The following is a 27,015-nucleotide window of genomic DNA, read 5'->3' on the forward strand; positions in this document are numbered from 1 at the left end:
GCTCAGAAGGCCCCTGATGCGAGGAAGGCCAGAAGACACCGGCAGGGACCCTGGGGAGGTTTCCTGGGCTGGTAGCACTAAAGATAGCCACGGAGTCTGGCTCCTGGGAGAATATCGGGATTCAACATGGACAGCTGGCCCTGACAGGTGCAGGGGCATCAGCAGGCGGTCCCGGTGTTCTGAGCCAGGTGGGAGCCCCCTCAGCCTTCAGGAAGGGCCCTGGGCCAAAGGAAGCCTCCCTCAGCTTAGGGGTCTTCCCTGGGCAGCCGTGTACGTAGGGCACGTGTGCCTGTGCGTGCCCTCCACTGGTCCTCTCCCCGTCTCCCCCGCCCCGCTGGAAGCTGCTGGTATGTGCTCCCTACCAGCACTCCGGCCTCATCTTCAGCCCAAGAGACATTTATTTTTGATTCTGGAAGCAGGAGCTGCTGAGGAGTCCTGTTTATTTTAAAGTCCAGGGAAGGGAAAACACACTCATCACCCGAGGTCATCTGCCTAGCTGCTCAAGGGGGTAGGGGTGTGCACTCTGGATTGCCGCATGGCATGTTGGTGAAAGAGGGTTATTTTGTGCCTTGTGGGGTCAACATGTGCGTGCAGTCTCCTCAGGGAGCAATGAGGGGGCTTGGGAAGGCCCTCCCCCCACCCCAGGCCGGGCAGAAGCACCAGTGGAGGCATCGGGCAGAGGTCTCAGAGTCCTTAGAGAAGAGCCTGGTGACCCTGTAGGATGGGCCTCCTTATTCCCACCGCCATCCCAGGAAACAGCGCAGGTGATTTTCCAATTTCTCGGCTGGAGTCCCAGAGCCAGGACTCCAGAGCAAGCTGCCGAGCCAGAAGGGCCTCCCTCCATGCAGATTTACTGAGCACCTGCTTTGTGCCCTGGAGTTTTAGCCTCTGCATTCCATTCTCTTTAGATTTATAGTTAAGCTGTCTTTGGAAACAGAAGGGTATGGAAGAGTAGGGAAAAGTGGGCTCCCTCCGTCGTGTTGGGGGCCCTAGTGAGCCCCAAACTCTGGTTCTCAGGGAGCTTCTGCCTGGATCCGTGCAGGGCCCAAGGGGATGAGTGGTCCTCCTGTCAGCCCACCCCCACCTGATTGCCTTGGGAACCATGTATCCGCACAGCCAGTGCTGTTGGGAGGCTGGCTGGCTGGTCACCACTGCCCCATCTTTGGGCAGTCTCTGCACAGCTGCAGCTGACCTGTCACGTCTTCACCAGGACTAACCACAGAAGTGGGGGAAACCGGCTACTCTGAGGGGGACAGAGTAACTGGCAGGTTTACCCCCTACCCGTCCCACTTAAGCAGCAGAAGTGGGAGAATGAGGGCCCATCTGGGGGCTCTGCGGACCCAGGGGCCCTGATTGAGGTGGACCTTGGAGCTTCGAACTGCAGGGTCTGGAGGGCAGCGGTCAGGGAGCAGGTCTGCTAGCTCCCAGGAAGACCCCAGCCCCCTGTGCCAGAGAAGCTCCTGCTCTGCTCTGCTCTGCCAGGGGACTGGGGACTGAGACTGGGGGCGGGGGGTGGCTGGAAGGGGCTCCCAAGGCAGTGCCGTCCCAGCAGGTGGCCCTGAGGCCACCATAATCAGCGAGGCCTGAGTGCAGAGGGTCTGGCCACAGCCCCCGCCCTCCCCCCCCCCCCCCCAAATGCGCGAGGAGCCTGGGGACCAGGGGGCCAGCGCTCAGGTCACACTTAGTACCTAGACCCGGTATTCCCTGTCCAAAACCTCAAACCCCTTTCCCGGCCAAGGCCCCCTCCCAGTCGGTCCTTGAGGCTGACCTGGAACGGCCAGGGACCTGGACAGGCCTGGGCGGGGCTGCAGGTCGCACTCCAGCCGCCCGGCGTGGGTGGTGGCGGGCTCATTCCCCGACTTTCCAGGCCCTGACGGGAGCGCCCTGGCAAAGCAGGAGGATACGGTGCAATCTGTTTTACACTTTGTGACTTTGACTTGTAGTTTTCAAATATTTGGACATATAATGGGCGGGCTCGATTGCTGCTCAACCCGGCCTGACAGCGTCCGGGGCTGCAGGAGACGTGGCGGGAGGCCAGCGCCTCACACCCAGGACAAAATCACCCGCGCCGCCCAGCCAGAACCCGCTTGCTCGGCAGTCGCGCACGCGCAGCTGGTCGCGAACAGCGCGCCCGGTGACTTCCCCGCCCGCAGCGGTCGCACGCCGTTCCACCTCCGCCCACCGGGGGGCGCAGCGGTGCCCTCGCTCGTCGCCAACGGCGCATGCGCTCGCCCTGGTACGCTTTTACGTCTCCGCGGCCCTCCGAGCCCTTGTGGCGTCCTCCTCTGGTTGTGCTTCCGGCGTGAAGGTTACCGACAAGATGGTGCCGCCGGTGCAGGTCTCTCCGCTCATCAAGGTGACTAGGCTTTGCGGCCGTCGCCGCGTGCTCGGCTCCGTGTGGGCTCCGCGTGCGCGACCTCAGGGAACCCTGGACCCGCGCCCCCGCGGGTGCGACCTGCCCTCCCCCCTCCCCCCTCCCCGCGCTCCCCCGATCCCCGCCCTGCGCTTCCGACCCCGCCGCGGGCTGGGACCCCCACCGGACCCTGACCCCGCCCCTGACGGCCCTTTCCCCGCAGCTCGGCCGCTACTCCGCCCTGTTCCTCGGCGTGGCCTACGGAGCCAAGCGCTACAGTGAGTGACCGCGGGCGGCCGCGCCGCTGTCTCGGCCGACGGCAGAGGGGGCGCTGGGGCTTCTCAAAGCCTGTTGGGGCTCCCCAGGGCCGTCTGCTAAGCCCCAGCGAAGGGCGAGAAGGGGGGCAGAGTGGGAGGCGCCAGAAGCCCGAGCGGACGCGGCAGGTGTGTGGGTTGATTGGGGACTGGCTCGGGCGGTCAGGACCCCAAGTGCATCCTGATGCAGGGCAGCCCCCGGGGAACAGAAAAACGGTGAGTTTCAGCTGGCACGTGGTGCCAGGTGGGTGTGGGAGGAGTGCTGCGGTCTGACGCGGGGCGGCCTCTGGCGACCTAAAGGACGGGGCGAAGTACGAGCCGGGTGGCAGCGGGGACCCTGCAGCTGCCCTCTGGGTTGGGCTCTCTGCGGAGCGGGAGCGGGAGCGGGAGCGGCAGCGGCAGGCCTTCTACATCGAAGTAGAGGGTGGGAAGCCGAGGCATCGGCATTCCCAGTGCACCTGAAGAGACTGAAGCCCTGCTAGGCAGCGTTTCAGGGAGGAAGTTCAAGTGTCTCCCCACCTTCCCGTTTGCCTTAAACAGGCTACCTGAAACCCCGGGCGGAAGAGGAAAGGAGGATAGCCGCTGAGGAGAAGAAGAAGCAGGATGAACGGAAACGGATTGAGAGAGAGCTGGCAGAAGGTACTCGAATTACTGCATCGTACAGATTTGCCCTCCGCCGGATTTTAGACACACAGTGCTGCTCCGCGGGGCCCCACTGCGGAGGGAGAAGCCCCCTCTCTTCATCCAGCACCGGCCCAGTGGGTCCTGGGGGTGGGTGGGGGGGGGGGAGGTGGAGCAGAGGCGTGGGTGTGGGGACATGATGACACCTTGCCTTTGGTGAGGCTCAGGTCCCTAGGCCTTAGAGGTTAGTTGTCTGGGAATGGCACCTGGTGGTGCCACCCGAGAGGGGCCCACAGGACCGGAACCAGGCACACCCATCCCACTGACTGCTCTGGCAGGTTCCAGTGAGAACATGCGGGCACAAGGAAGACCAAGGACAAGACTTTAAGCAGAGCGTAGTCGGGCTGCACCGTAACTAGATACCGGATGCTGTTGAGCTGAGATGGTCTGTTGGGATTGCCTGAGGCTGTAATAACACGTAGGTTTTCTTTTGAACCTTTCAGCCCAAGATGACAGCATACTAAAATGAGCCTGCCTCCCTGCAAGTGTGGATGAATAAAGTTTTCTTTCTTGTTATGTGATGCTCTCCTGGACTGTCCCCGCTTGTCTCATTTCTGGACCTGGGCTTGGTTTACGTGCAGTGGGAGTGGGGATGGGGAGGGGGAATTCAGAAGAACTGACTAGCCATCACAGACTCAGGATGCAATGCACAAATGAGCCTGTGAAACTCCTCCACTTCTCTTGGGCATCTGGGGGTGGGGTGGGGGGGTGGCCCAAAGGGAGCAGTTTCTAGTAGCGACACAGCCAGCTTGGGTGCTGTGAGTGCTGCTTGGTCTTTGCTAAGCCCTAGGCCACCCGTTGGGTGGGCCGTGCAGGTGTCAGGATGGGACCTGGACCTCTATCCCCCTGTTGTGAATCCTCTCCTTGACCCACAGGAAGGCATGTGGCCTGCCCGGGGACCCGACTGGGGTGCTGCACAAGCTCGTTACCGGACTCAGGCTCTTGCCGAGCTGATAGCCAGGCCCTGCCCCTCCTGGCTGTGCCCCTTCCGACCTCTGAGGCCTGGTATTGGAATGTTACTATTTCCCCGTCACAGGACTTGAGCAGATTTCCCTAGGCTTTGAGCCCAAATTTCATTGGTAAGACGAATTCATTTGCAAATGTGAGGAGAAAATGAGAAGCAAACATATAAACACTTTAAAGCCTTGGTTTTAGTTTTGGTGAGGTTTGAGTGGGGCCACCTCAGCTCCTCCTGAATTTGGTGGGATCTGTTCCAGTGTGGCCAGCTGGTGAGTCCCTCTGGAGGAGCACCTGGCCCTCATCACAGGCGGTCACCAGGTGTCACTGCTGAGATGGAAACTGCCTCCATCTGTGACTGGATGGCTTGGCGGGGGGTGCTCCCCATTCTCTCTCCCCACCTACCCCGTGAGCTCTGGAGCTCTAGGAGAGGGCTTGGGTGGCATCTGAATTGGCCTTACGGCGACCAGTCTCAACCTGCAGCTGAGAGGAGGGGTTAGGTGTCTAGTGTCTGGGGAACAAATGCTTTGGAGTTCGCATTACAAGGACTTCAAGTTAAAAGCCCTTAATTTCTACCAGGTGATTAGTACCTGTTTCAAACGGGAGTAGTGTTCTGTTTGGGTGTGGCTATGCCAATTCATAAACATTAAGGGAACCCTCACTCGTACAGGAGTTGGGCAGACCCTAGGCATGGCAGTGTGCCCCCTGATCTCAGGGTCTGTCAGTGTACCTCCGTGCACAGGGCTGTTAAACGTATTTATGCACAGGTCACTTGTGTCTGATCACTGCCTCACTCATGGCCTTGAGCTTTCTGGCAGAATTTTCCAACAGGCCATATGTGATGTGCCTGTAATTTCTGCCGAATTAAAACAAGGGTGATGTGTTTTGTTTTTATTCTGAATTTCTGGTCCTATTTTCCCTTAAACCAGATAGGCAATGGTACCTACGTATCTTACTTGCCCATACACACATAAATGTGCAGTCGTGAATGTTCTCACCCACTGCTTTCAGACACAGTTCGCAGACCCTTTCCGAAGATCTCTGTGGTATTGCTATGTACCCAAAAGATGGATGAGCGTAAGGTAGGCTAAAGTGTTTAAATTATTCATCGTTGACTTTCATTTATAAAAACGCAAGCCTTAAAAAAAAATTCAAAATATTCAAAATTGTCTTCAGTCACTTCGTTGGGCTTCCTAACCTGTAGCAAAGGGTTAGAGGTGGAGTCCCAGGAGGTGTACGGGGCGAAAGAGCGGTCCGAACCCCGGAGCAGCTCACAGGATGCAGCAGGTTGAAGACTTGGGGGCGGGGCCGCCATTGCAAATCTCGGTGCCCCCTGCAAGAGAAAACAAGAGGCTGAGTGAGAACCGTGTGCCCTGGCCTTGCTCCTTCCCTTCCGCCCCGTGTCCTCTACCAGCCCTGCAGGATGAAGGGCAGAGTGTGGGACCTGCGGGGAGCCTAAGCCGATTAGTCTAGCCAGGGCTCAGCCTTTCCTATCTTAGCTCTGGTGACACTTTCAGTTCTGCCGCCCCCGCCCCCCCCCCCCCCCCCCCACCAACCCTGAAACAGTCTTGTTTACATTGGTTCCCTCCCCATAGCAGGAAGTAGCAACAGAAGTCCCAGAGCTGAGGTGGCCAAGCACAGGCAACAACTTCGGGGATTCCATCTTGGGGGTGTGCTGACTCATTGCGAAGAAGCCGCATTCCCACAGCAGGGGGCGGGGCGGACAGGCAAAGACACGTTCTGAGTCGGCACAGGGAAGGGTGTCATGCACACTTGGCTCTTTTAGCTCACTTTTTTTCTTTTAATTTTCTTTGTTCTTTTTTAAATAGCTCGCTTATTTTTTACGGTCTTCTGTTTTGTTTCTGAGGGTAGCATGGGAGTAGAGGTAGACTTTCTGAGTTAATTAGGAGCGAACTGCAGCCTGATGGTGGAACAAAGACCTGTCGAGAGTTCACGACGCTGGGCTGGGATTTCCTCCCCTTTACAAGGGTAGTGACATTCAGTTACCGCATTAGGGAAGGTGAGAGCTCCTGGCTAGAGACACAAGGAGACCTTCCAGTCTGGGAGCGTCGGGTGCACTGCCTGAGCAGGGCCGGTCCTGAGGGATGGCCGCCCCTGCGGTGAGGAACCAGAGCACGCCAGCCACAGTGCTGTCTGGCACCTGCCTTTTCTTGAGACTTGAGTCTGGTCTTTGACTCCATCTCTTCATACACTTCGACGTGGGGACTAACCAAGTGCCCGCCCCCACAGCCCAGACCTTTCTTGACTGTTGTCCTCTCCTCCTGTTGCTGCTTCTCCTCCTCCAGGGCCTTCACTTTGGCCTCGTACTCATCAGCCAGAGCCTTCCACTCCTTCCTGTTGTTCTGTAGTCGGTCGAACATGGGCAGGATCTCCTCGTGGAAACGGGAAAACTCCTGGACAGGGAATCAAGAAGTTGCCCACACCGCCTGACTGTTCCTGGGCCGCTGCGGCAGGTGGTCTCCCCACGTCTTGGCCCTCGCTGGCACCCGCCTGTCCCCCCACCACCTTGCCCCACTCCCCCAAGAGGAGAACCTGGGAGGGGGTCTGCCTGCCACTGAGACGTCACTTTCCCAGCAAAGCCTTGGAAATGGAGAAGATGGGATGGGGAGATGTGGGGTATGAATGCTTATGGCACAGATGAGGCCCCCAAGAATAAAGTAGAAAATAACAATGGCAGAAGGGGAGTCCCTTGGCAGAGGGAGTGGGAACACGGGGGCAGACAAGCAAGTCCTGAGGCTCCTTCTCTGGTCTCTTATGCACACGTCACCCATGTACACAGTGTGCACACACAAACACACAAACAATCTATGGAGCACGTGGATGGACTTGGGGAAGGCAGTGGGAGGGGAGCAGTGTAGTGGGGCTGTGACCTGTGACCTTCAGGACTGGGATGTACATCCTGGTCCTGCCTTCCTTCCCAGGACTTATAGCCCCAACGAGGGGGCAGCAAAGGGAGATGGTGTTTCAGTAAAGGGGAGCACAGGAGCTGTGGGGGTCAAAGGGGGGGGGTGGGACTGGTCCAGTCAGGGGTGACTTTACTCAGAACCAGACAACCTCCTCTTCAGAGCGTGGGACCCTGCAGCCCCCAGGACCAGATGGAGTGGAGTCCATGGGCATGTGGGCATCACTTGCGGGGGGGGGGGGGCTGACTGCAGAGCCCTCCCCACCCCCGCCAACATACTTCCTGGCCAGTGACGTCACAGCACATGTCTTCAGCACAGTGTCCCACTGTCACTTGTGCAACATGTGTTTGCTGGGCAAGGAATTCCCAGCTGTGACAGGTGGACCCATCCCTGTCCTCCTGGGTTCACAGGCACTGAACAAATGCACCCACAGATAAACTGCAGTCAGTGCCCTGAAAATAACACGCAGGCCACAAGTGGGGGTGCCTTAGGGTCTTGGGAAAGCACATTTGAGGTGAGACCTGATGGAGAGCAGGAGGACCCTCCAGAGGGAGGAAGCCAGTGGGTAAGCATGAAGTGCTTCTGAGGGGCTGGCTAGGTGAAGGTGGGAAGGTTCTCCTTGGGGTGACGCTGAGGATTTCAGATTTTAAGTGCAAGTCTGAGGAGATAGGGGCTATGGCAAGTCAGGCCATTGGGTGAACCCACACCAGTCCCCTCCTCCTCCTGTGAACCTAGTCAGGCCCTGCTCACCTTGTACACGAATGTGCACACAAAGTCGATGAAGCCAACTTGTAGTTTGGGGAGCTCGGCTGCCTTGTTCCGGTCCATCATTGGCTTGGTTGAGGGGGGGGGGAGCAGAGACACTTTCTCTGAGCCCACAGGACTCACTCAGCCCCACCCAGCTTGGATGAACATGTCCACAGAAACACAGATTAAGCAGTGTCCATGGGATGAAGGTGAAGCCTCTGGCCTTGGGGCCTGGCCTGCCTTGATAGATGCTGGCCCTTGAAAGGAGAGAGCTAGGACACCCCTGTCCCCTCTGAGCCATCTAGTAGTTCCAGGGCTAGGTCCACCATGGCGCTCCCAGTTCCCTGTCCCCTGAGCCCCTGTCTCCCAGTCCCCTGGGAGCTATCCATGGTGCTGACTCAAGACCTGACCAGAGACCCCTGGGGGGCAAAACTCAGATGCCTCTGGAGGGGCTGTCCATACTGTCCACACACTCCAGACTGCCTGAGTTGGCCCTTGCTAGTCTGTTCTTCATAGCTACCCACTGTCTGAAGCTCCATGTGGCAAGGGTGAGTCATGCAGGACCTAGAGGCCTGGCCCCCAAGGGACTTGGCTGGTTGGTCAGGATACCCTTACCTGCAGTCTGTACCTGGCCCCAAAGCCTTCTCAACCCCATAGGGTTGAGACAGCTACTCATTGACTGGAGTTGACTTTCCATTTCTTCCACATGCCTTTTGGACAACACTATGCTTTCCTCATACCCTTGGTTCCTATGCAGGTGCCATTGTAGTCTAGCAGCATATTCCTGGCCCCACATTGCTGACCTGAAGATCTCAGCATTGCCCATCTGCCACGGTGTGGGCCCCTGGACTGCAGCCACTGGCTCCCTCTGGCACCGTACTCTTCCCAGTTGAAGGCCTTTCTGGAGCAGCTCACAGCTTGGCTGAGGTTCTGTAGAGCTTCCTAGGCCATGGAGGCTCTGGGTTATGGGCCACAGCCTGCTTCTACCAGCTTTGATAATGGCTTTCCATCTCTGCATGGGCACCACAGCTTTATCCAAACCCTATTATTTCTATAACTTTACCCATTTCCTGAGTCACCTAATTTCACACTCAGCTCATGTCACATGACCCCACAAAGTGAGACTGAGGTCCCAGGACCCCCAAATCCCTGGGAGTCCCCTGTTTCCACTAAGTGAGGCCTGAGTTTCCCAGGGACCACAATGGGGATTCTGGAATTAACACTCACAATGGGCTGCTGATCCAGAACTGTCCTTTCCAAGTCACCTTGTTCCCAGAACTCAGCCGCCACCAACAGAGCTACCTGGGAGGTACGTAAAAGGCAGTCATCCTGTGGAGCTTAGTTCTTGGTCAGAGAATGACCAAGGAGGCTCTTGCCTGGAGCCTCTGTGTCCTCAGTCTTCTCTGCCCCAGACCCTCTGGGATCCCCATTCTTCAGACTGGGCCTAATACACAGTGAGCACATTGGCACTTTCCAATATGGTGGCTGCTGGCCCATCCCCAGAGCAAAGGGGCAGCCCTCAGTGCTACTTGCAAATGAAGGCTCTGTCTGCCTATCTCAGGCTTCCCCTAGATGCAATCCCAAGAGGCACTGACAAGAGGTGGGGGCCCTGCATGACTTCTGACCTTGCTCTGGACTTCCCAGGGCTTGGTGATGGCAGACAGGTCACACGCCGTCATCATCATGGCCCTGCAGGGAGATGGAGCTCCAGGCATGCCCAGGCTGGCCTCCCTCCCTCCCCTCCACCTCCACCTCTGGGCACAGGTCCAAGCTCCAGAGTCCTTCTAGTAGTAGGCATCTTACTGTACACACACACTTCAGCCCACCCCCCTCATACTCCACCTCTCCCTCCTTCTTGCAGCTACAAACTAAAATCAACAAATATCTTTCAGGCAGCCTCTAAGTGCCCGTGATTTACAGTTTTCTTTGGTGGATCTCTGGGATAGGCCTGGGGGAGGACTGTAGTTCTGAATCTCCATTTTGGACATGCATCTGTGGAGGTTCATAAAGTAAGTAAAATACTGCCAAATCCACAAACTAAGGAAATGGACTGTCTGACCCCAAATCCTGTATGGTCTTCCCAGAAAAGGAGGAGCAGGTTAGATGGAGCATTTATTTTGACGTGTCAAAGCCATTTAGAGATCAGCTGTTCTTGTTGCGGGTCATGGGGGTGGGGGGTGGGGTGGGGTGGGGTGGGGTGGGGCTTCCTGTCTTTGTCCCGGGAGGTTTGAGGATTAAGCAGGGCAGAGATGGCCCCTGTCTCCCCCGCTGCTCACATGACTATCTCCTTCCGCGTAGTCTCCAGGGACAGGTACTCCACCCAGCTCTTCCTGTCCTCGTAGTTCTTAGACTCATCCACAATCTTCTGGAACATCGTCCTCTTCCTGAACCCCAAGAACAAAGAGAGAGAGAATTGACCCCCAGCCCCTCACCCCACCCCTGAGCCAGGACCAGCTCCTAGGGGGCCCTTGGGTCTTCCCGGAGCCCCTGACCGACGCCTCCCCGCAGGGAGGGCGGCACGCACTTGAAGTAGAGCGCCAGGTCCGTGGCGATGATGGCGATGTCCATTAGGTGGATCACGTGCTCGTGCTGCCGCCGGTTCAGGTTCTGGTAGATGTTCAGGGTCTGCGGGAAGGGGCTCAGGTGGTAGAAGCGGTCCGCCCGTCCCCTCCCCCTCCCAGGATCCGTCCCTCTGTCCCTCGCACGTTGCTGGCCTGCTCCTCCCCCTGGGTCGTGGGCACCAGACCCCGGTGGCCTGGCTCGCTGACCCCTAGCCGTGGCCCTCCCCACCTTGGCCTGAGGGCTGAGCTCACCCCGCCCTGCGGTGGGTGCTTCACCAATGACCCTCCTCCAGCCCCCCCCCCCCCCCCCCGCCCCCGCGGGATACCGAGGTGGGAGGGGCCAGGGGTGCAGGCGACAGTCAGTCGGTCAGTGGGTGGAGAAACGCCCTGAGTGAGTAACTAACTGGACACGAACCTCCTCTGAGAGCAGGAACTTCCCGAACTCCAGGTGATGCCGTTCCAAAATCGAGGAGCCATGGAGCTTGGCTAAGGGATTCTGGGATCTGTTACAGAGGTTTTACTAAAATGAAACTTTGGTCAAAAGCCCCCAGAGTGGCTGGTTGCGGCTTCTAGGCTTCCTGTCCTTCCCCTCCCTGCCCCTCAGCCAGCCGTAGGCAGGCGCCTCCCGTGGGACCCCGCGACAGATTCTCCTGCTCAGCCCCCAGGGCGCCCAGGCGAGCCACCTACTTCATCTGGTACAGGTTGTTGGTGCCACGGTGGTCGATGTCGTGGCACAGGCCAGCGGTCACCATGGCGAAGGCCTCCAGGTCTGTGTAGTAGCTCTTGAGTTTGCCGGTCTGAGGAGACACGCACCTACAGTTCTGCAGCTCAGCTCTGTCAGCCCCCTCGCCCACCCTCCCTTCCCTGGGCGGGGGGCGGGGGGGGGGGGGGCCCTCCCCAGACTTGGTGTTCTGTACCTATTTCCGGGGCTGGGGGTGCACACGGGTGGGAGGGGCTTCCACTTCCTCTGCCCTCTGCCCTTGAAGGCCTCCACCTCCCACGCAGAGGAATTCCCACCTCCCAGCACCTGGGGCATGGCCCTTGGAACCAGGAGAGGCCTTAGGACCCTGGCCAGATGGGAGGGATGACAGGGAGGCATGTCTGGCCCCTGACGGTACACGCACCATGAGTAGAGTGAACATGGTCTGGGCCACATTGAAACCATGGCGCCAGTTGTGGTAGGTGATTCTCCGGTACCCTTTGCTCACGGAAAACAGGAACCGCACCAGGACCTGCGGGAAGCCAAGAGAAACACGGGCTCTGGACACTGAACGTCAGTCCCGCCAAAGCATTCGCAGACTGACAGCTTAGTGTGAAAACCCTGTTGACTCCTGTACCCGAGGCCTCCATGGCCCTTTCTGTCCCAACGATTCACACTACCGGCCCCTGACGACTTTCCTGGGTGGGAGGGGCTTGCTTGTCACTGCAGGGTGCATGAGGGGTGGCAGGCAGCCTGTGGGGCACAGAGTCGAAGCTAGGAATAGCTCCAGCATTCCTGGGGCTTCCCGGGCCTCCACCTGACTTCCCAGCCCCAAATTGGGAAGAGGACCCCAGGCAAGGGCTACGGGGTGTCTTAGAAGAAAAGGTCTGTTTTGGGCATGCGTGTTTGAATGGGGCAGTATTTGTGGGTACTTGGCAAGGGTGATGCAGAAATAAAACGTGACACATTTTCTGCCGGGCGGTTATCTCTGGACAACAGAATGTGGGCCAAGGGAGCCCCTGCTGCTTCCACTGTGATTTTTAGTGTCAGAAAATGATTCTGAAGTTTAGAAATTCAGTTAATGATTTCTACACCTTTTTCCTTTGTGTTTTCTTTTAGTGTTTAGTAAAATTTTTTTTGACAATGCCAGCCTGTTGCACCTGTTCTGGGGGGGGGGGCACACGAGGTGGAAGTGTGGTGGCAGAAAACTACAGGACAGCAGCAGAGCTCAGGGCAGAGCTGGGAGGGCCACCCCTCCTCCCTGGGGTGACTTCTGGGGGCTCCCTGTGTTCAGGCTGAGAGGTCTGTGCTCTCTGCACAGCTGATGGGCTCCTTCTGTTTCCTCCTCTCCACCCCACGCCAAAGCCCCGCTGTTGCCCAACAAGGCACTTGATGATCAAATTGCCAGGAACAAGTATGTATCAGACATTCCATCCATGTATCTATCCGTGGATACATTCATCCGGTGATGTGTCCTAGGCATACCTGCTGTGTGTATTCTGTAATGAGCATGTGGCCAAACTTCCTATAGGACCTAGGACTCCTGACCACATCTCCCCCACCTCTTGTGGGGTTTGGGGCTCCCAACCATTTCCAAATTCTACCTCCTACTGGATCTGGAACCCTTCACCACAACCCCAACCTCATAGTGGATCTGGGACCCCTCACCAGGACCCCCCACCTCATAGTGGATCTGGGACCCCTCACCAGGACCTCCCACCTCATAGTGGATCTGGGACCCCTGACCAGGACCCCCACCTCATAGTGGATCTGGGACCCCTCACCAGGACCTCCCACCTCATAGTGGATCTGGGACCCCTGACCAGGACCCCCCACCTCATAGTGGATCTGGGACCCCTGACCAGGACCCCCACCTCATAGTGGATCTGGGACCCCTCACCAGGACCTCCCACCTCATAGTGGATCTGGGACCCCTGACCAGGACCCCCACCTCATAGTGGATCTGGGACCCCTCACCAGGACCTCCCACCTCATAGTGGATCTGGGACCCCTGACCAGGACCCCCCACCTCATAGTGGATCTGGGACCCCTCACCAGGACCTCCCACCTCATAGTGGATCTGGGACCCCCTCACCAGGACCTCCCACCTCATAGTGGATCTGGGACCCCTCACCAGGACCCCCTACCTCATAGTGGATCTGGAACCCTTCACCACAACCCCAACCTCATAGTGGATCTGGGACCCCTCACCAGGACCCCCTACCTCATAGTGGATCTGGAACCCTTCACCACAACCCCAACCTCATAGTGGATCTGGGACCCCTGACCAGGACCCCCCACCTCATAGTGGATCTGGGACCCCTCACCAGGACCTCCCACCTCATAGTGGATCTGGGACCCCCTCACCAGGACCTCCCACCTCATAGTGGATCTGGGACCCCTCACCAGGACCCCCACCTCATAGTGGATCTGGGACCCCTCACCAGGACCTCCCACCTCATAGTGGATCTGGGACCCCTGACCAGGACCCCCCACCTCATAGTGGATCTGGGACCCCCTCACCAGGACCTCCCACCTCATAGTGGATCTGGGACCCCTCACCAGGACCCCCACCTCATAGTGGATCTGGGACCCCTGACCAGGACCCCCCACCTCATATGGATCTGGGACCCCCTCACCACGACTCCACCCCACCTCCTGAGGGATCTGGAACTTTCGGACCACGCCCAGCTCGTAGTACATCTGGATGCCGCATTTGACCAGCTCCAGCTCTGTGCACTCCAGATCAGAGAAGTGGAACTCATAGATGTCGAACTTGTTGGGCCCCGGAAGCACTTCCTTCTGTGGGAAGAATTGTGGGGCTGAGGGAGGCAGGCTTTTCTCTTCCCTCCCAGGACCCTCTGTCCAGCCTCAGATGCCCCAGTTGTGTGGTGACATCCCCCCTCGCGGTTGCTTTGGCCTGTGGCTGGGACACTCACATGCCCTGCGCTTCAGCCCCCACCCAAGGCCCCACAACAAGTACAGGGGTGTTGTCAGGAAAACAGATGCAAAAACACACACGTAAAGAGATCCAGGCACACACGTGATGCACAGACACACACACGGACCCAGGCACAGGGATACGCAGACAGCAGCAGACATCAGGAAGTGACATGCTCTGGTCTCCTAGGAATGAGGAAGTCTCTCCCGACCCTCAGGCCCCTCCAGTCTCCACCTGAGGGGTGGGAGTCAGGTTCTGACCAAGATTGTCCCCAGCTCATCCTCCTCACAGTCAGCAGGCTCCTTCCCCAGGCGTTCCCTTGTTGGCTAGGAGAGAAAACAAAGGCGCTGAGACAGAGAAAGTGCCAGCTATGCCCCTCACGAGCATGGGACGAGGTGACAGCACTACACCCCTCATGACTATGAGACAAGGTGACATCTGGCACAAGACAGCAACTGCCTTGGGAAGCCACAGCTGGAGCCTCTAGCTTCAGAGGTAAGTGACAGTGCCTATGGGGTACCTCACATTTCCTGCGTGTCCCCCCCCACCCCCGGCACTGTTCTGTGCTGTCCACATGGACAACTGATGGAGCCCTTGCACAGCACAACCAGGAGGGCTCTGGACGCTGCTCACAGCTGAGGACACAGGGCAGGGACTGCCCCTGGCCACGCGGAGCATGTGGGACTCCGGGACCGGCTGGGCCCTCTGACCACAGGACGTGCCCTAACTACTGGGATGTGCTGCCTGTGGAGAGGGGGCCAGGCTGTGACAGGAGCGGTACCAGGACCAGCTGGATCTCGTCCTTGTCGCATCTCACGTGGTAGAGAACCATGTCCTGCGCGATGTCCTTGCGGTTCTCCAGCTTGTTCATCTTGTCGTAGGTGTCAGTGTTCAGCACTGACCAGCCCAGGAACTGAGTGAGGGACTGCAGACGGAGAAGCAGCGTCACCACCCGCCATGTGCCCGCTGGGTGCCAGGCCCTGTGTCCTGGTGTGTGGAGTGTCATTCTGGGGCAGTGAGTGCTCCTAATGGGGTCTCCGGGGTGGAAGGGGGTTCCAGGATGGGGCCTCAAGCTCCCCCTTGTCCCCACTCTCCTTGGGCCTCACGCTGGGTCCAAATGCTAAAGTAGGTGATGGGGGGCGGGACTCCACACGGCTGTGTCCCATGCCATCACACAGGTGTCACCTCTGAGAGCCGCACCTGGGACAGGTGTTTACCTCCATGAGGACTTCATCCTGTTCGTCAAAGGGCTTCCCGTCTTTCCTGTTGTAGAAGGTTGCGACCCCCACAATCTCCTCCTTTTTGTTGACGATGGGCATGGAGAGGACATTCTTGATGGTCCACCCTGAGTCGTCCAGAGGCCCTTCCTGCAGGGAGAGGCGTCCAGAGACACCTGCTACTCTGGGCCTGGCCCTGGCCCAGGCTTGTCACCCAGAGAGTGTGAACCTCTTTTCTGCTGCCCTCAAACTGCGGTGACTGGGCTGTTGTTCCTGTCTGTTCACTCCCCCCATGCACGAGCACCTCACGTCTATGGGTTTGTGTTGTGCCTTCTCCCACCAGCTAAGGATGACGCTCTTTGCCCCCCAGGGCGGCTTCATGGTGTGAGTTCTGTGGTCACACAGGACCCTTCTCTTGGAAGGCTCCCACGCTCATTTGAATCTCTGCTGTCATGCTCTTAAAGTTTTTCATGGCTGTCGAGCACGGGGCCTTGCATCCCATTCTGTTGGGCCCCACGAATCGTCTCACCGTCCATTGGTCATAGCCAGTGAGATATGAGCAGTGGCCAGCTCCTGGGAGAGGCCTTGGAGACAAAGGCCGATTGCACTGGCCCACTTGACTCTTGGCCCCCTCCAGAAAAGAGCGTGTTTGGGCCTTGTGTCCCCAGAGGAGGACCCAAGGGGCAGGAAACCTCACTGTGGCCTGGCCCTGCCCCACCAACCCGAGACCTGAGCACGGGAAGTACGTGTTTGCTGCTGTTGGCGCCTGAGATTTTCTTGAGGAGCGAAAACTAATTCAGTCCATCATTTCCCTAAGTACGGCATACTTTCTCTAAGGAATGGATAGATACCTGAAATTTGAACATTTCGTCGGCGGGGGCATTCATAATGTTACAGATCTGAAAGAGGATCAGGAAAACAATTTCACCCGAAGCAGCCAAATGTACCATATGATTCCAAACCAGACTATCCAGCCCGATGGATTCTAAGTAGGCGAAGCAGGGCAGCTGGGAGAGGTGCACGCGCTGGTGGGAAGGGCTGGGGCACCAGTTGAGGACAGAGCCTCAGCAGACTCACAAAGCCACTTTCTGCCACGTAGGTTGGAAGGCCACTGGCCAGGGCCCAGTGATCGGCTGGGGGTGTGCTGGGGGAGAGAACAGAGGGGCAGATGGTGGATGGGTTGACCGATGTGTCCATGTAGATTTGGCACAGTGTGTGTGTTAACGTTCATTCCCTTTTCTGAGCTCCGGGCGGGGCGGGAAGGCTAGCAGGTTGTGCCTCAGGGAGATCAGGAGGAGGCCAGGGGTTAAGTTTGGGGATGACTGTGCTGTTGTATCCCTCTTCTGCCTATGCTGAGGCCCCTCACCCTGTAGCAGCCCCCTTCACCACTGGGGGCCCCACGCTTCCACCCAGCCCCAGGGCTCAGTGTCAGTCACCTGTCCTGTGGCCTCGCACCTGGATCCCAGACCCTTCGTGGGACCTGCAGGGTGGGGTCCTGACAGGCTTATGGGGTTGCAGGGTCACATGGTCATGCAGCCATAGGGCTGGCAATGGCCAACACCTCTCCCCAGTCTGTCTAGTTTGGAGCCCCTCCCTGCCCTCTGCCTAGCTGTGCCTCCACTGGGACAGACATCCCCCCTATCTTGCCCCACTGGGTGTGCCTCCTGGGGACCCCACCTGTGTGGGTGGCTGGGTGAAACAGGATGAGACTTGAGGCCTCAAAGGTCAGTTGCTGCTGCCAGGGCTACCTGGACAGCTCACCTGAGCCTTTGAAAGTGCGCCCTGGACATGCTCTGTGCCTCCCTCCCCACATCCTCACTCATTGCCTCCCATATTGGTGAGTCACCCTCCCTTCCCACCCCATTTCTGCCTTGCCCTACAGCAGAGGGAGCACCACGGTCTGTGCAAGGGGCCAAAGGCTGCTGAATCCATTGTGATAAATCCCCAAAGCCAACCCAGCATGGGTCTGAGGGTGCTCCCACCCTCAGGTGGTGCTTCCTTCAAAGCCCTGGCACTTACGGGATGACCTTGATGTCTTCCTTGCCATGGAGGATATAGTCGATGACTTTGTAGAAGACGATTTCCTGTGAAATGGACCACAGCAGTCGTGAGGTGCTCCCCGGGCCAGCTTCCCAGCGGGAGCCTCCCTGAGGGGTGAGAGGAGCCACCCAGGTGCCCCACCCAGACACACACATGCATGTGCATACACAGCACATTCCACACCCAGAGTTATACACAACCTTCACGTGCACACACACGTGCAGACCATCAATGACACTTGTGTAACACACATTACACACTTATCTTCATTCTGTCTGTGTCCTACTGAAGCCCACACACAAACTGGGTCCCATACCCTTTCATACATGTGCATACAGCCACCCAGGCCTGCGTGCGTGCACACACACACACACACACACACACACACAAACTGTGGCAGGTCATGGTCACAGCCCAGCCTTGTGCAGGAACTCGTCTATACACTTGACACACAACCCTGTGAGGAGGGCACAGTTAGCAGGTGGGGAGACTGAAGCATGGCCAGGCTGGGTGGTGTGTACCAGGTTGGATGCACACACGATAAGGGGCACAGGTATCTGCCCATGTTCCCATGCACTTTTCATATTGCCTCTGTCATGCACATGCACACGCGTGTGCACACACATACACATGGCCCCGTTAGGGAGAAGCTACAGTGGTTTCAAGGGGCAGCGGAAGGACCACCCAATCAGGACAGATGCTGGTTATTCCAACCAGGCTGATGACACTTATTGGGAGACCAGCACCTGCCCCACCTGGCCCAAGAGCATGGGGTGGAGTCAGGCGGGACAGCAGACAAGCACTCAGAGCAGTCAGGCAGCCAGCCGGCCCCAGTGGTCTGTTCCCACCTCCCCACACCCTTCCTAAAACCCTCCCTCTTCCACCCTGGGTCAAGCTGGGACAGACCCCTTCCTGCCCTGGAACTTGAGTTGGAGTTAGGGAAACCACGGTGTGCCAAGTGGACCTGTCCCCCCTCCACCATGACTCACGCGGCCATCGGGCGTGCGTGGGCCTGAGTACGGCTGAGCTTCTCCCATCAGCACAGGCCACACATCAAAGAATTCCTGAGCCAGGAAGAGAGGGGAGAGAGTTAGTGAGTCAGTCTGGAGCAGGTCAAGCCTGGCCAGGAGGCTGGTGGGACAGCGGGGCCTCACCTTCTCCTTGGTCATGTCCAGGAGGCCCACTGAGTACCGGTCACAGTTTAGATAGGCCCGCACAGTGTAGAAGGCCTTGTGGAACTGCCTCTCGATGTCTGTCAGCTCCTCAAACACCTTGTTAGCTGACCACAGCAGCACCTGGTGGGGGGGCACACTGGTGAGCCTGTGGTGCCACGCGCACACACACACACACACACACACACACACACCTGTGTGACCACAGCAGCACCTGGGTGTGAACTGTCACACCAAACGTACACAGGCACACATGCAGCTGACCACAGAGCCCCAGAGGGACACTGGCTGATGGTGCCTCTCCCAACAGCATCTCCACAGAGTGCCATCACCCAGGATTTCATCCAAGCACAAGGCTATCTGCTCCTTGACCCAGGTGCCCTGAAACCTACTGGAAGGTAAGCCCTCCAAGCTTCGGCCGCGTCGCGGACCCTCACTGTCTCGTGCTGGCCTTGGGCTGGGTCAGTGAGTGAAAGAGTGAATGCATTAGAATTGAAAGGTAAAGCTTTGACCAGCCTTCCCTTATCAGCCTTGAGAAGCTGGGTTTTGAGAACATGGGGTCATTGTGTTCTGGATGTCACAAAGCAAGTTGAGAGCAACAGGTCACTGACACGCTCCACGAGGCCCTGGCCAGACCCTCCCAGGGACGTCGACACCCCAACTGAACCCCGGCTGCTGTCCAGGGTCACTGACCAGGCTCAGATGAACCCTGTGGGGCTCTCCCCTCACCTGCCCGGGCGGAATTTCTCTATTTCCTCAGCCAGGGCCCAAAGGCAGGTGACTCCAGCCTGTGCCACCCACCACCGCACATGTCTTCTGGCCCGTAAGGAGTGTTGCTTGGTGCAAGCCCTTCCTGCCGCCATGCTGCTTCCCTTCCTGCCAGCCCCTCTCAGGCTTTCTGCAGCTCCCACCCTTTACTGTCACAGGCAGAATGGGCTTTGGCGGCCCCACTTGCCCTGGAGCCTCCCACCAGGAGGCGCTTAACCCTAACCCTATCCCTGACATTCTCCATTGGTGCACAAGGCTCATGGAGATCTGGCCCCACCCACCACTCTCCATTGGTGGATGAGGCTTACCTGGTGGCCTGGCCCCACCCCCTCTCTGCCCGTCCCTCTCCAAGGCATTACCAAGTGCCCTCAGCACTCACTGTGACTGACCACAGGGTCTTTGCACAAGCTCTACCCTCTGCTTTTACAGCACTCATTCCAGGGCTTCCTCATCTTTGGGTCTCAGCCTAAAGTTATCTTTGGGAGGCGTGTCTGAGCACCCACCAAACCTGACCCCTCCCAACACTCCATTTTGTTCTGACCTCATGCAGGTGCAGTTTCATTGTCTCCCTACTCCACCACAAGCTCCATGAGGCCAGAAGGCATCGCTTCTTCATGGCTACACGGTACTTCACGCCTGAGTGTCTTGCAACCTGTGTGTTTCTTGATTGCACAGAAGGCTGTGAGCTTTGAAGCTCCAAGGCAGACTGTCTGAATTCCAGGTCCTGTAGCCAGCTGCTACCTGGACGACTGCACATGCACGGCAGGGGAGGGCAGGACTCTGTGGCCACCCACACCCACCATACTGTGTCTCTTTCACCTTTGAGCCGCTGGCTGAGCAACCTGGTCCTCCACGGCTAATGGCTGGGACACAGAAGCCTTCATCCTTTTCCCCCACACATGGTGAATAAGGGTGCTGATCTGCTTCCCCTCAGCTCTATGACCTCAGGAAGGTTGGCTAACTTCCAGACCTCAGCCTCCCCACCTGTAAAATGGGGATAACGATGCTGGGAAGAGGAATGATGGAACAGGAGTCGGGCTCTGAGAAGAGTGCTTGGCTTTCAGGAGCCTATGTCTATGAGTGTGCACGTGAGTGTGTTAGTCACCTGGGTGTCCATTCCGCAGAGACTCACCAACCTTCCCCTGGGTACAAAGCCCTGACTAGGACCAGAACACACACCAGAGATATCAGAATTGGGGGAGTCAGGCTGGGGGAAGGCTGGGTGCTCAGACATGTCAGGGTCAGCTGTCCCCGGTCCTGCTGGAGCACAGGGAGGGGTGTATGCCTGAGCTGCACATCCAAGTTTTGAGTCACCTGAGTACTTTGGTCCCCAAAGCCTGTCCCCCCGGAGGAGGACAGCGAGCAGAAGGACTTGTGCCTCACAGTACAGCATCTGAGGGACACCCTCCTCGACCCCCCACCCCGTCCCATCCTGCCCTCCTTGCAGAGCGCCTCCTGTCACGCCCTGCCCCTCGGCTGCTCCAGTCAGACCAGGGGCCCGTTGCCACTTGCTGGACTCTGCTCTGAAGCAGGTTCTCCATGGCCTTGAGGAAATAGGGGCTTAGCAGGTTAGGCAACACATCCAAGTGTTCTGAAGCCAGGCGTCCTGGCTCGCTGAGGGCCTCTGCATTCCCCTCTCTCCCTGTTTCCTTTTTTAACTTTCTGAGTTGAGTCTGGCACATTCAGTAGGCGAGTGCGGTGGAACACAGCTGGGTGGATTTTTATGTTGGCACACACCTGTGCAGTCAGAATTTAGAGCATTTTAGTCCTTGGTCGACATAGCACCCTCTCTGTCTTGGCAACGGTTCTTGTGACCTCTGGCCCCGGAGTGCTCTGGAACTTCAGCGAGGTGTCTCATGCAGTCCCTGTTCTGTGTCACTCTGGGGTGCTGTTCCTGAATCCCCAGTGGCTTGGGCCTCCCGGATGCCCTCTTTGCCACCGCCTTGATTCCAACCTGGGACCATCTGAGGCTGCTCCTGCTCATCCAGTTCCCACATAGCCTCCCCCTCCCCTGACTTCAGACCAAGGAGAGTTCTGACACCCGTTGGCCGACAACGTCTATGTTGCCTGCTGGAGATTAGCAGGCCAGGACCCTCAGGGAGTAAACATAAGGGTCAGTAAATGGGCCTCAGACTTTCAAGAGAAGTTAGAAACCCAGATTCTTAAGTGAAATCCAGCCTTTAAGACGTAGGAAAACTTGTTGAATCAGACTGGGGCCTTGTGTGGCTCAGGACATGTCCCACCTTTTGGGGTGCAGCTCACTTCTCGTCTTCTGGACCTCAGCTCCTTTCCAGGGAGTGGCCACCACATGTCGACCTCAAGCCTGTGCCTGCTGTCATCAGCACACCAGTGCCGCCACATGTTATGTGAACCCAGCACCAGGTGATTGAGGGACCGGGAGCCAGGATCAGCCGGGGGCTGCAGTGTTGCCCCTCATAGATTCGTGCTCCAAAATGAGAAATATGGGGGTGATGGTGAGGAGCCCCCTGGTGCCCAATTGCATGTGGGGACGGACAACACAGAGGCCTGTACAGCCTCCTGGAATGGAGAGGCTGGTCTTGTGAGGCCCTGCCTGGCACTCATACTCCAGGAGGGAGAGGTCAGGATGTGTGGAGGGTGGGGGGCAGACAAGAAAGGTGAGCCAGTGAGCTCTGGTCAGCCTTGGCTCCCAGGGCTCTTAGTGAGTTGTAAGCTTTTGAGAACTGGTTGCTCAGTCTTCAGAGATTGTGATGCCCCGTGGTTAGACATGGCCATTATTAAAATGAAATGATGTAAACTTAAAAAATAAGAAAAGTATATTAAAACAAATGTACCAATGTGCAACCTAATTGCTTCCTCGTTATCCCACTGCCGTTCGCTATCACCTGTGCTCCTGAGGCTACTTATGGTGGAGGATGATCTGGAATAGGGCACATCTCCTCCCAACTCTCTGTGTGGTTTTCTGAAATTGTCTAGTCCTGGCAGGGGTCGCGTATCCTCTGGTCTTCTCAGCCAGCCAGCAGGCCATGGCACACAGGCAGCCTAGAAGGTGGAGAGGCCAGAGTCCTCACCGACGAGGCAACAAGGACTGCTGGGGAGTGGGGATCACTCAGCTAAAGCGGGCCAGCCAGCTTGAGGTGGTAGATCAGGGAGAGTTCCACCATCTCTGACCAAACCTAATGTGTACCCTGTTGGTTCTGTCGCCTCTGACTAAAGAGGCCTCGGTGTTTTCAGGAAGGGACTGGCAGGGGGCCCTGGGTGGAGTCTGCAGGGAGTGTAGTCAGGGTTGAGTAGTTCTTGACTGGGGGATGGAGGGCAGGTCTGAGGACCCTGAGAGCTGCTAAGGTTTGAGGAGGGGGGGGGGACACCCTCTTCGTGAGAACTGCTTTAATTCCCAAGTAGCTGCTCTCCTACGGCACAAGGGGGAAAGAAAGCAAGGAGCAGGTGCCAGGCCTAACTGCAAACCGTGTTGGTGCCAGTCTTCACTTACTTTAGAGTTTCCGCTCCAAAAGGGATTGTGAGGTAGAGCCCTGTGCTCTGCCCAAATTAATTAGGGTTCTTAAAAACGTTGTTCATAGTATGAGGTGTCAGAAACAGCTTTTTACTAGGACTAGGTGATGTCTGAGTGGAAAATCAAAGCACCCAAATGAAACATGAATCCATTGTTGAAGCCCACAGTAGAGCTCTGACTTAAAGCATGTCTGTACATGCGTGTGGTCTGAGGAGCTGGAAACAATGCATTTCCTAAGCGTTGGCAGTTCATTTGCCAGAATGATACTTATTGCTGGTTTAGGTCTAGCATAACTGGACAACAGGACAGACCAAAATCCCTGAGTCTCAGATCCACTTCTAAGTGGGGACAGGGGGTGCTAGAACATGAACAGAATAAACAGCTTTATGGCTTGTTGCAAGTAGATGAGTAGACAGAGGGAATACAGGAGGCAGGGTTGGGTAGGGAATGTGGGGCTCAAGTGGGGGTGCTCAGGGCAGGGGAGATCTCTCTGCAGACGAGCCACAGGGTGTGTGGAAACAGTGTTCCTGGCAGAGGGACCTGCAGGTGTAAAGGCCCCTTTGAGGGACAATGGCTGGGGTGGAGCAAGGGTGGGGAGAGCCAGAAGGAGGGAGAGGGCAGTGCAGGGGAGCCCCTGAGGTCATCCAGTGACATGACCTAAGTTTTCAAAATATGGCTCTGACTGCTGAGTGGGAGTGGGCTGACAAGATGCAGAGGGAGAAGGACCCTGTGATGTGTCCATGACAGCGGCAGACAAGGCCCTGATTTGTGTTTATAAAGGGGAGCACTCAAGCAGGGATAGCTGGAGAGGGAGGTAAGGGCTCCGGATATGACAGGCAGCGAACTGAAAACCTGGCTTTTCCTGTGATGCAACTTTCCTGGAGGGAACTGTGTCCCCTGCCTCTGAGGAATACCCAGTGGAGGGAAGTGTGCATGGTGGGATAGGGCCAAGAGAATGCTCCGAGACTTGCCTCTCTGAGGCACATACCTGGGAAGATGGGGTCGGATTTGAATCTTAGCCTGAGGTCACTGCTTGGGAGCAGCTGATGGTAAGAAATGGGGAAATGTCCTCACAGCGATTAAGTTAAGGGGCCTGACCAAGAGAAAGCTGCATTAACTACTCCTGGGAGAAGAGGGGACCACAGAGCAAGGGCAGAATGAGAGCCACTCAAGACACTAGCTGCGAGGGAGGTGGGCTAGACCCTACCAAGGCAGAAGGACACACAGAAATAGTGAAGAAATAATGGCTGGAAACCATCTAAGTTGGATGAAACACATGGATATTAATATCCAAGAAGCTCAACAAACTAAGTAAAATGAATTAAAAATATCCACACCAAGACACATTATAATCAAATCGTTGAAAGCCAAGACAAAGAGAGTCTTGAGAATGGTGAGAGAAAAGGGACTTGTCACACACAAGGGATCCTCAGTAAGGTTGTCTGCAGATTTCTTATCAGCAATTTTGGAGGTCTGAAGACAATGGGTTGGTATATTCAAAGTGCTAAAAGAAAAAAAAAAAACTCTGTCAACCAAGAATCCTATATCTGGCAAAACTGTCCTTAAAAATTGCGAGAGAAATTAAGACATTTCCAGGTAAACAGAAGTTGAGGACATTTGTTACCACTAGTAAGTAACCCTGAAAGAAATATTAAAGGGAGCCCTGTAGGTGAAATGAAAGGACATAAGACAGGTACTCAGAGCTTCATGAATAAATAAAGATTTCAATAAAGGCAAATACATGGATAATTATAAAATGTAGCATTATTGTAACAATGAAAGCTAGAAAACATAGCTGAAGTAAATTAAAGAAGACATAAATAAAGAGAAAGAACTGCCTTAGTCATGAATTGGAAGAGTTAATATTGTTACAATATCAATACCTCCCAAAGCGACCTACAGATTCAATGTAATCTCTATCAAAATCTGAATAAATTCTTTTGTGGAAATTAGAAAAAATCCTAAAGTTTGTATCTCAAGGAATCTCAAGGGATCCTGAATAGCCAGTCTTGAAAAAGAAGAACAAAGAGGACTCATTCTTCTTGCACTTAAAACTTACTACAAAGCTTCCTTAATGCTGGCATAAAGACAGACATATAGATCAATGGAATAGAATAGAGAGTCCAAGAATTAAGCTGGGTCTTTACCTCACATCATTTGCAAAAATTAACTAAGAATGGATCAAGGCCCTAAGCATAAGACCTAAAACTACACAACTCTTAAAAGAAAATATAGGGAAAAAGCTTCATGACATTGGATTTGGCAATGATTTCTTGGATAGGGCAGCAAAGGGCATAGTCAACAAAAGAAAAAAAAAATAGGCAAATTGGACTTTCTGAAAATTAAAAACTTTTGTGCATCAAAGGACACTATCAACAGGTTAAAAAGGCAACCTTTAAATTGGGATAAAATATTTGTAAATCACATATCTCATAAGGAGTGAATATGTAGAATATGTAGAGAACCCCTAAAACTCAACAACAAAAGAAAAAAAACATATTTAAAAGTGGGCAAAAGACTTGAACAGATATTCCAAAGAAGATACACAAATGGCCAATATACATGTGAAACGGTGATCAATAACTACGAATCATTAGAGGAGTGCAAACCAGAACTACAATGAAGTACCTCTTCATGCCCATTAGTATGGCTACTATGAAAAACACACAGAAAACAACAAGTATTGGTGAGGATGTGGAGAAATTTGAACCCCGTGCATTGTTGGTGGGAAAATGGAGAATGGTGTAGCCGCTGTGGAAAACAGTATGGCAATTCCCCCAAAAATTAAAAATAGAATTACCATATGAACCAGCAATTCCACTTCTGGGTATGTAATCAAAAGAATTGAAAGCAAGGTCTCAAAGAGATGTTTGTGCACCCATACCTATAACAGTATTATTCACAATAAAGTGTGGAAGCAACCCAAGTGTCCATTGATGGACAAAAGGATAGCAAAATGTGGTCTATCCAGACAATGAATATTATTCAGCCTTAAAAAGAAAGAAATTTGGATACTTCCTACAACATGGATGAACCTTGAAGACTCTATGTTAAATGAAACAAGCCAGTCACAAAAAGACAAACGCGGTGTGATCTCACTTATATAATGTGCTTAGAGTAGTCAGAATCATAGAGATAGAAAGTAGAGTGATGGGTGCCAGGTGCTGGGGATAAGGGGCCTGGGGGGTGAGTATTTAGTGAGGATAGAGTTTCAATTTGGAAATGTGTAAAGAGTTCTGGATATGGATGGTGATAATGGTTACACAATATAAATGTAATTAATACCACTGAAATGTAGGCTTAAAAATGGTTAAGATACCAAGTTTTATAGTGTTTCTTTTAGCACAAGAAAGATAATTAGAAAAGTAAGTAAAGAGAGGGAGAAATATATACTATGCTAACACTAATCAAAAGAAGGCTGGAGTAGCCATGTCAGTTATAGACAAAGCAGACTTCAGGAGAAGGAAAATTATCAGGTGTAAAAAGGGACATTACATTATGGTACAGGGGTCATTTCTCCAGGAAGATAACATCCTTAATGCGTATGCATCTGACAACAGAGCAGCAAATCGCAAGAAGCAAAAACTGATGGGACTTGAGAGAGCAACAGGTCGGCAACTTCAGTGCTCTTTTTCAGTAATCGATATATCTGGCAGCCAGAACATCAGTAAGAGTTGTCAAAAGAGCACCGGAGACAGCGGACACCAACAGACACTCCACGCAACAATGGCAGAAAATATGTACTTCCAAGGTCACATGGAGCAGTCACCAACATCGGCCATATTCTGGGCCATAAAACCCATCTTAACAAATGTGAAAGAATAAAAACCACAAGGAGTAATATATTATCATACTACAGTGGAATTAAACTAAGGATCCGAAATTAAACAGAAAGTAGCTGGAAAATTACAAAATATATGAGACAAAAAACTCTTCTAAATAATACATGGGTCAAAGAAGAAGTCTCTAGAGAAATTTATAAAGCGTTTGAACTAAATAAAAATGAAAATACAGCTTATTAAAATTTGTGGGATGCAGTGAAAGCGGTGCTTAGAGGGATGTTTATGATATTAAATGCACATATTAGAAGAGAAGCAAGATCCAAAATCAATAATCTAGAAAAAAAACTAGAAAATAAACTAGAAAAATA

General features: G+C 54.9%; 2 protein-coding genes across 4 annotated transcripts in view; one reads left to right on the forward strand and one right to left on the reverse strand.

The window, feature by feature from the left end:
* Positions 1–169: 169 nt before the first annotated feature.
* Positions 170–3,864, forward strand: ATP5ME (ATP synthase membrane subunit e). Its single transcript, XM_045474896.1, has 4 exons — positions 170–2,356; positions 2,577–2,631; positions 3,208–3,306; positions 3,792–3,864. Exons 1-4 carry the CDS (start codon positions 2,321–2,323, stop codon positions 3,815–3,817), a joined length of 216 nt encoding a protein of 71 aa, XP_045330852.1. The 5' UTR covers positions 170–2,320; the 3' UTR covers positions 3,818–3,864.
* A 1,317-nt stretch (positions 3,865–5,181) lies between these two features.
* Positions 5,182–27,015, reverse strand: part of PDE6B (phosphodiesterase 6B) — a 36,053-nt gene continuing 14,219 nt past the window's right edge. For 2 of the 3 annotated variants that reach the window (XM_045474865.1, XM_045474866.1), the window contains exons 4-22: positions 18,590–18,730; positions 18,425–18,499; positions 17,415–17,479; positions 16,473–16,539; positions 16,247–16,294; positions 15,396–15,545; positions 14,960–15,103; positions 14,439–14,504; positions 13,893–14,039; positions 11,662–11,769; positions 11,225–11,334; positions 10,953–11,040; positions 10,501–10,601; positions 10,253–10,360; positions 9,602–9,665; positions 9,204–9,278; positions 7,980–8,063; positions 6,563–6,719; positions 5,182–5,638 (exon numbers count right to left, since the gene is read on the reverse strand). In XM_045474865.1, coding sequence (XP_045330821.1) covers positions 5,577–5,638; positions 6,563–6,719; positions 7,980–8,063; positions 9,204–9,278; positions 9,602–9,665; positions 10,253–10,360; positions 10,501–10,601; positions 10,953–11,040; positions 11,225–11,334; positions 11,662–11,769; positions 13,893–14,039; positions 14,439–14,504; positions 14,960–15,103; positions 15,396–15,545; positions 16,247–16,294; positions 16,473–16,539; positions 17,415–17,479; positions 18,425–18,499; positions 18,590–18,730 — 1,860 coding nt within the window. In that variant the 3' untranslated portion in view covers positions 5,182–5,576. Of the gene's footprint in view, positions 5,639–6,562; positions 6,720–7,979; positions 8,064–9,203; positions 9,279–9,601; positions 9,666–10,252; positions 10,361–10,500; positions 10,602–10,952; positions 11,041–11,224; positions 11,351–11,661; positions 11,770–13,892; positions 14,040–14,438; positions 14,505–14,959; positions 15,104–15,395; positions 15,546–16,246; positions 16,295–16,472; positions 16,540–17,414; positions 17,480–18,424; positions 18,500–18,589; positions 18,731–27,015 lie in introns of those variants that run through there. The other variant, XR_006711655.1, reaches the window with a different exon arrangement.

The sequence above is a fragment of the Leopardus geoffroyi genome, chromosome B1 (genome assembly GCF_018350155.1).
Source record: "Leopardus geoffroyi isolate Oge1 chromosome B1, O.geoffroyi_Oge1_pat1.0, whole genome shotgun sequence".
Classification (NCBI taxonomy): Eukaryota; Metazoa; Chordata; class Mammalia; order Carnivora; family Felidae; genus Leopardus; species Leopardus geoffroyi.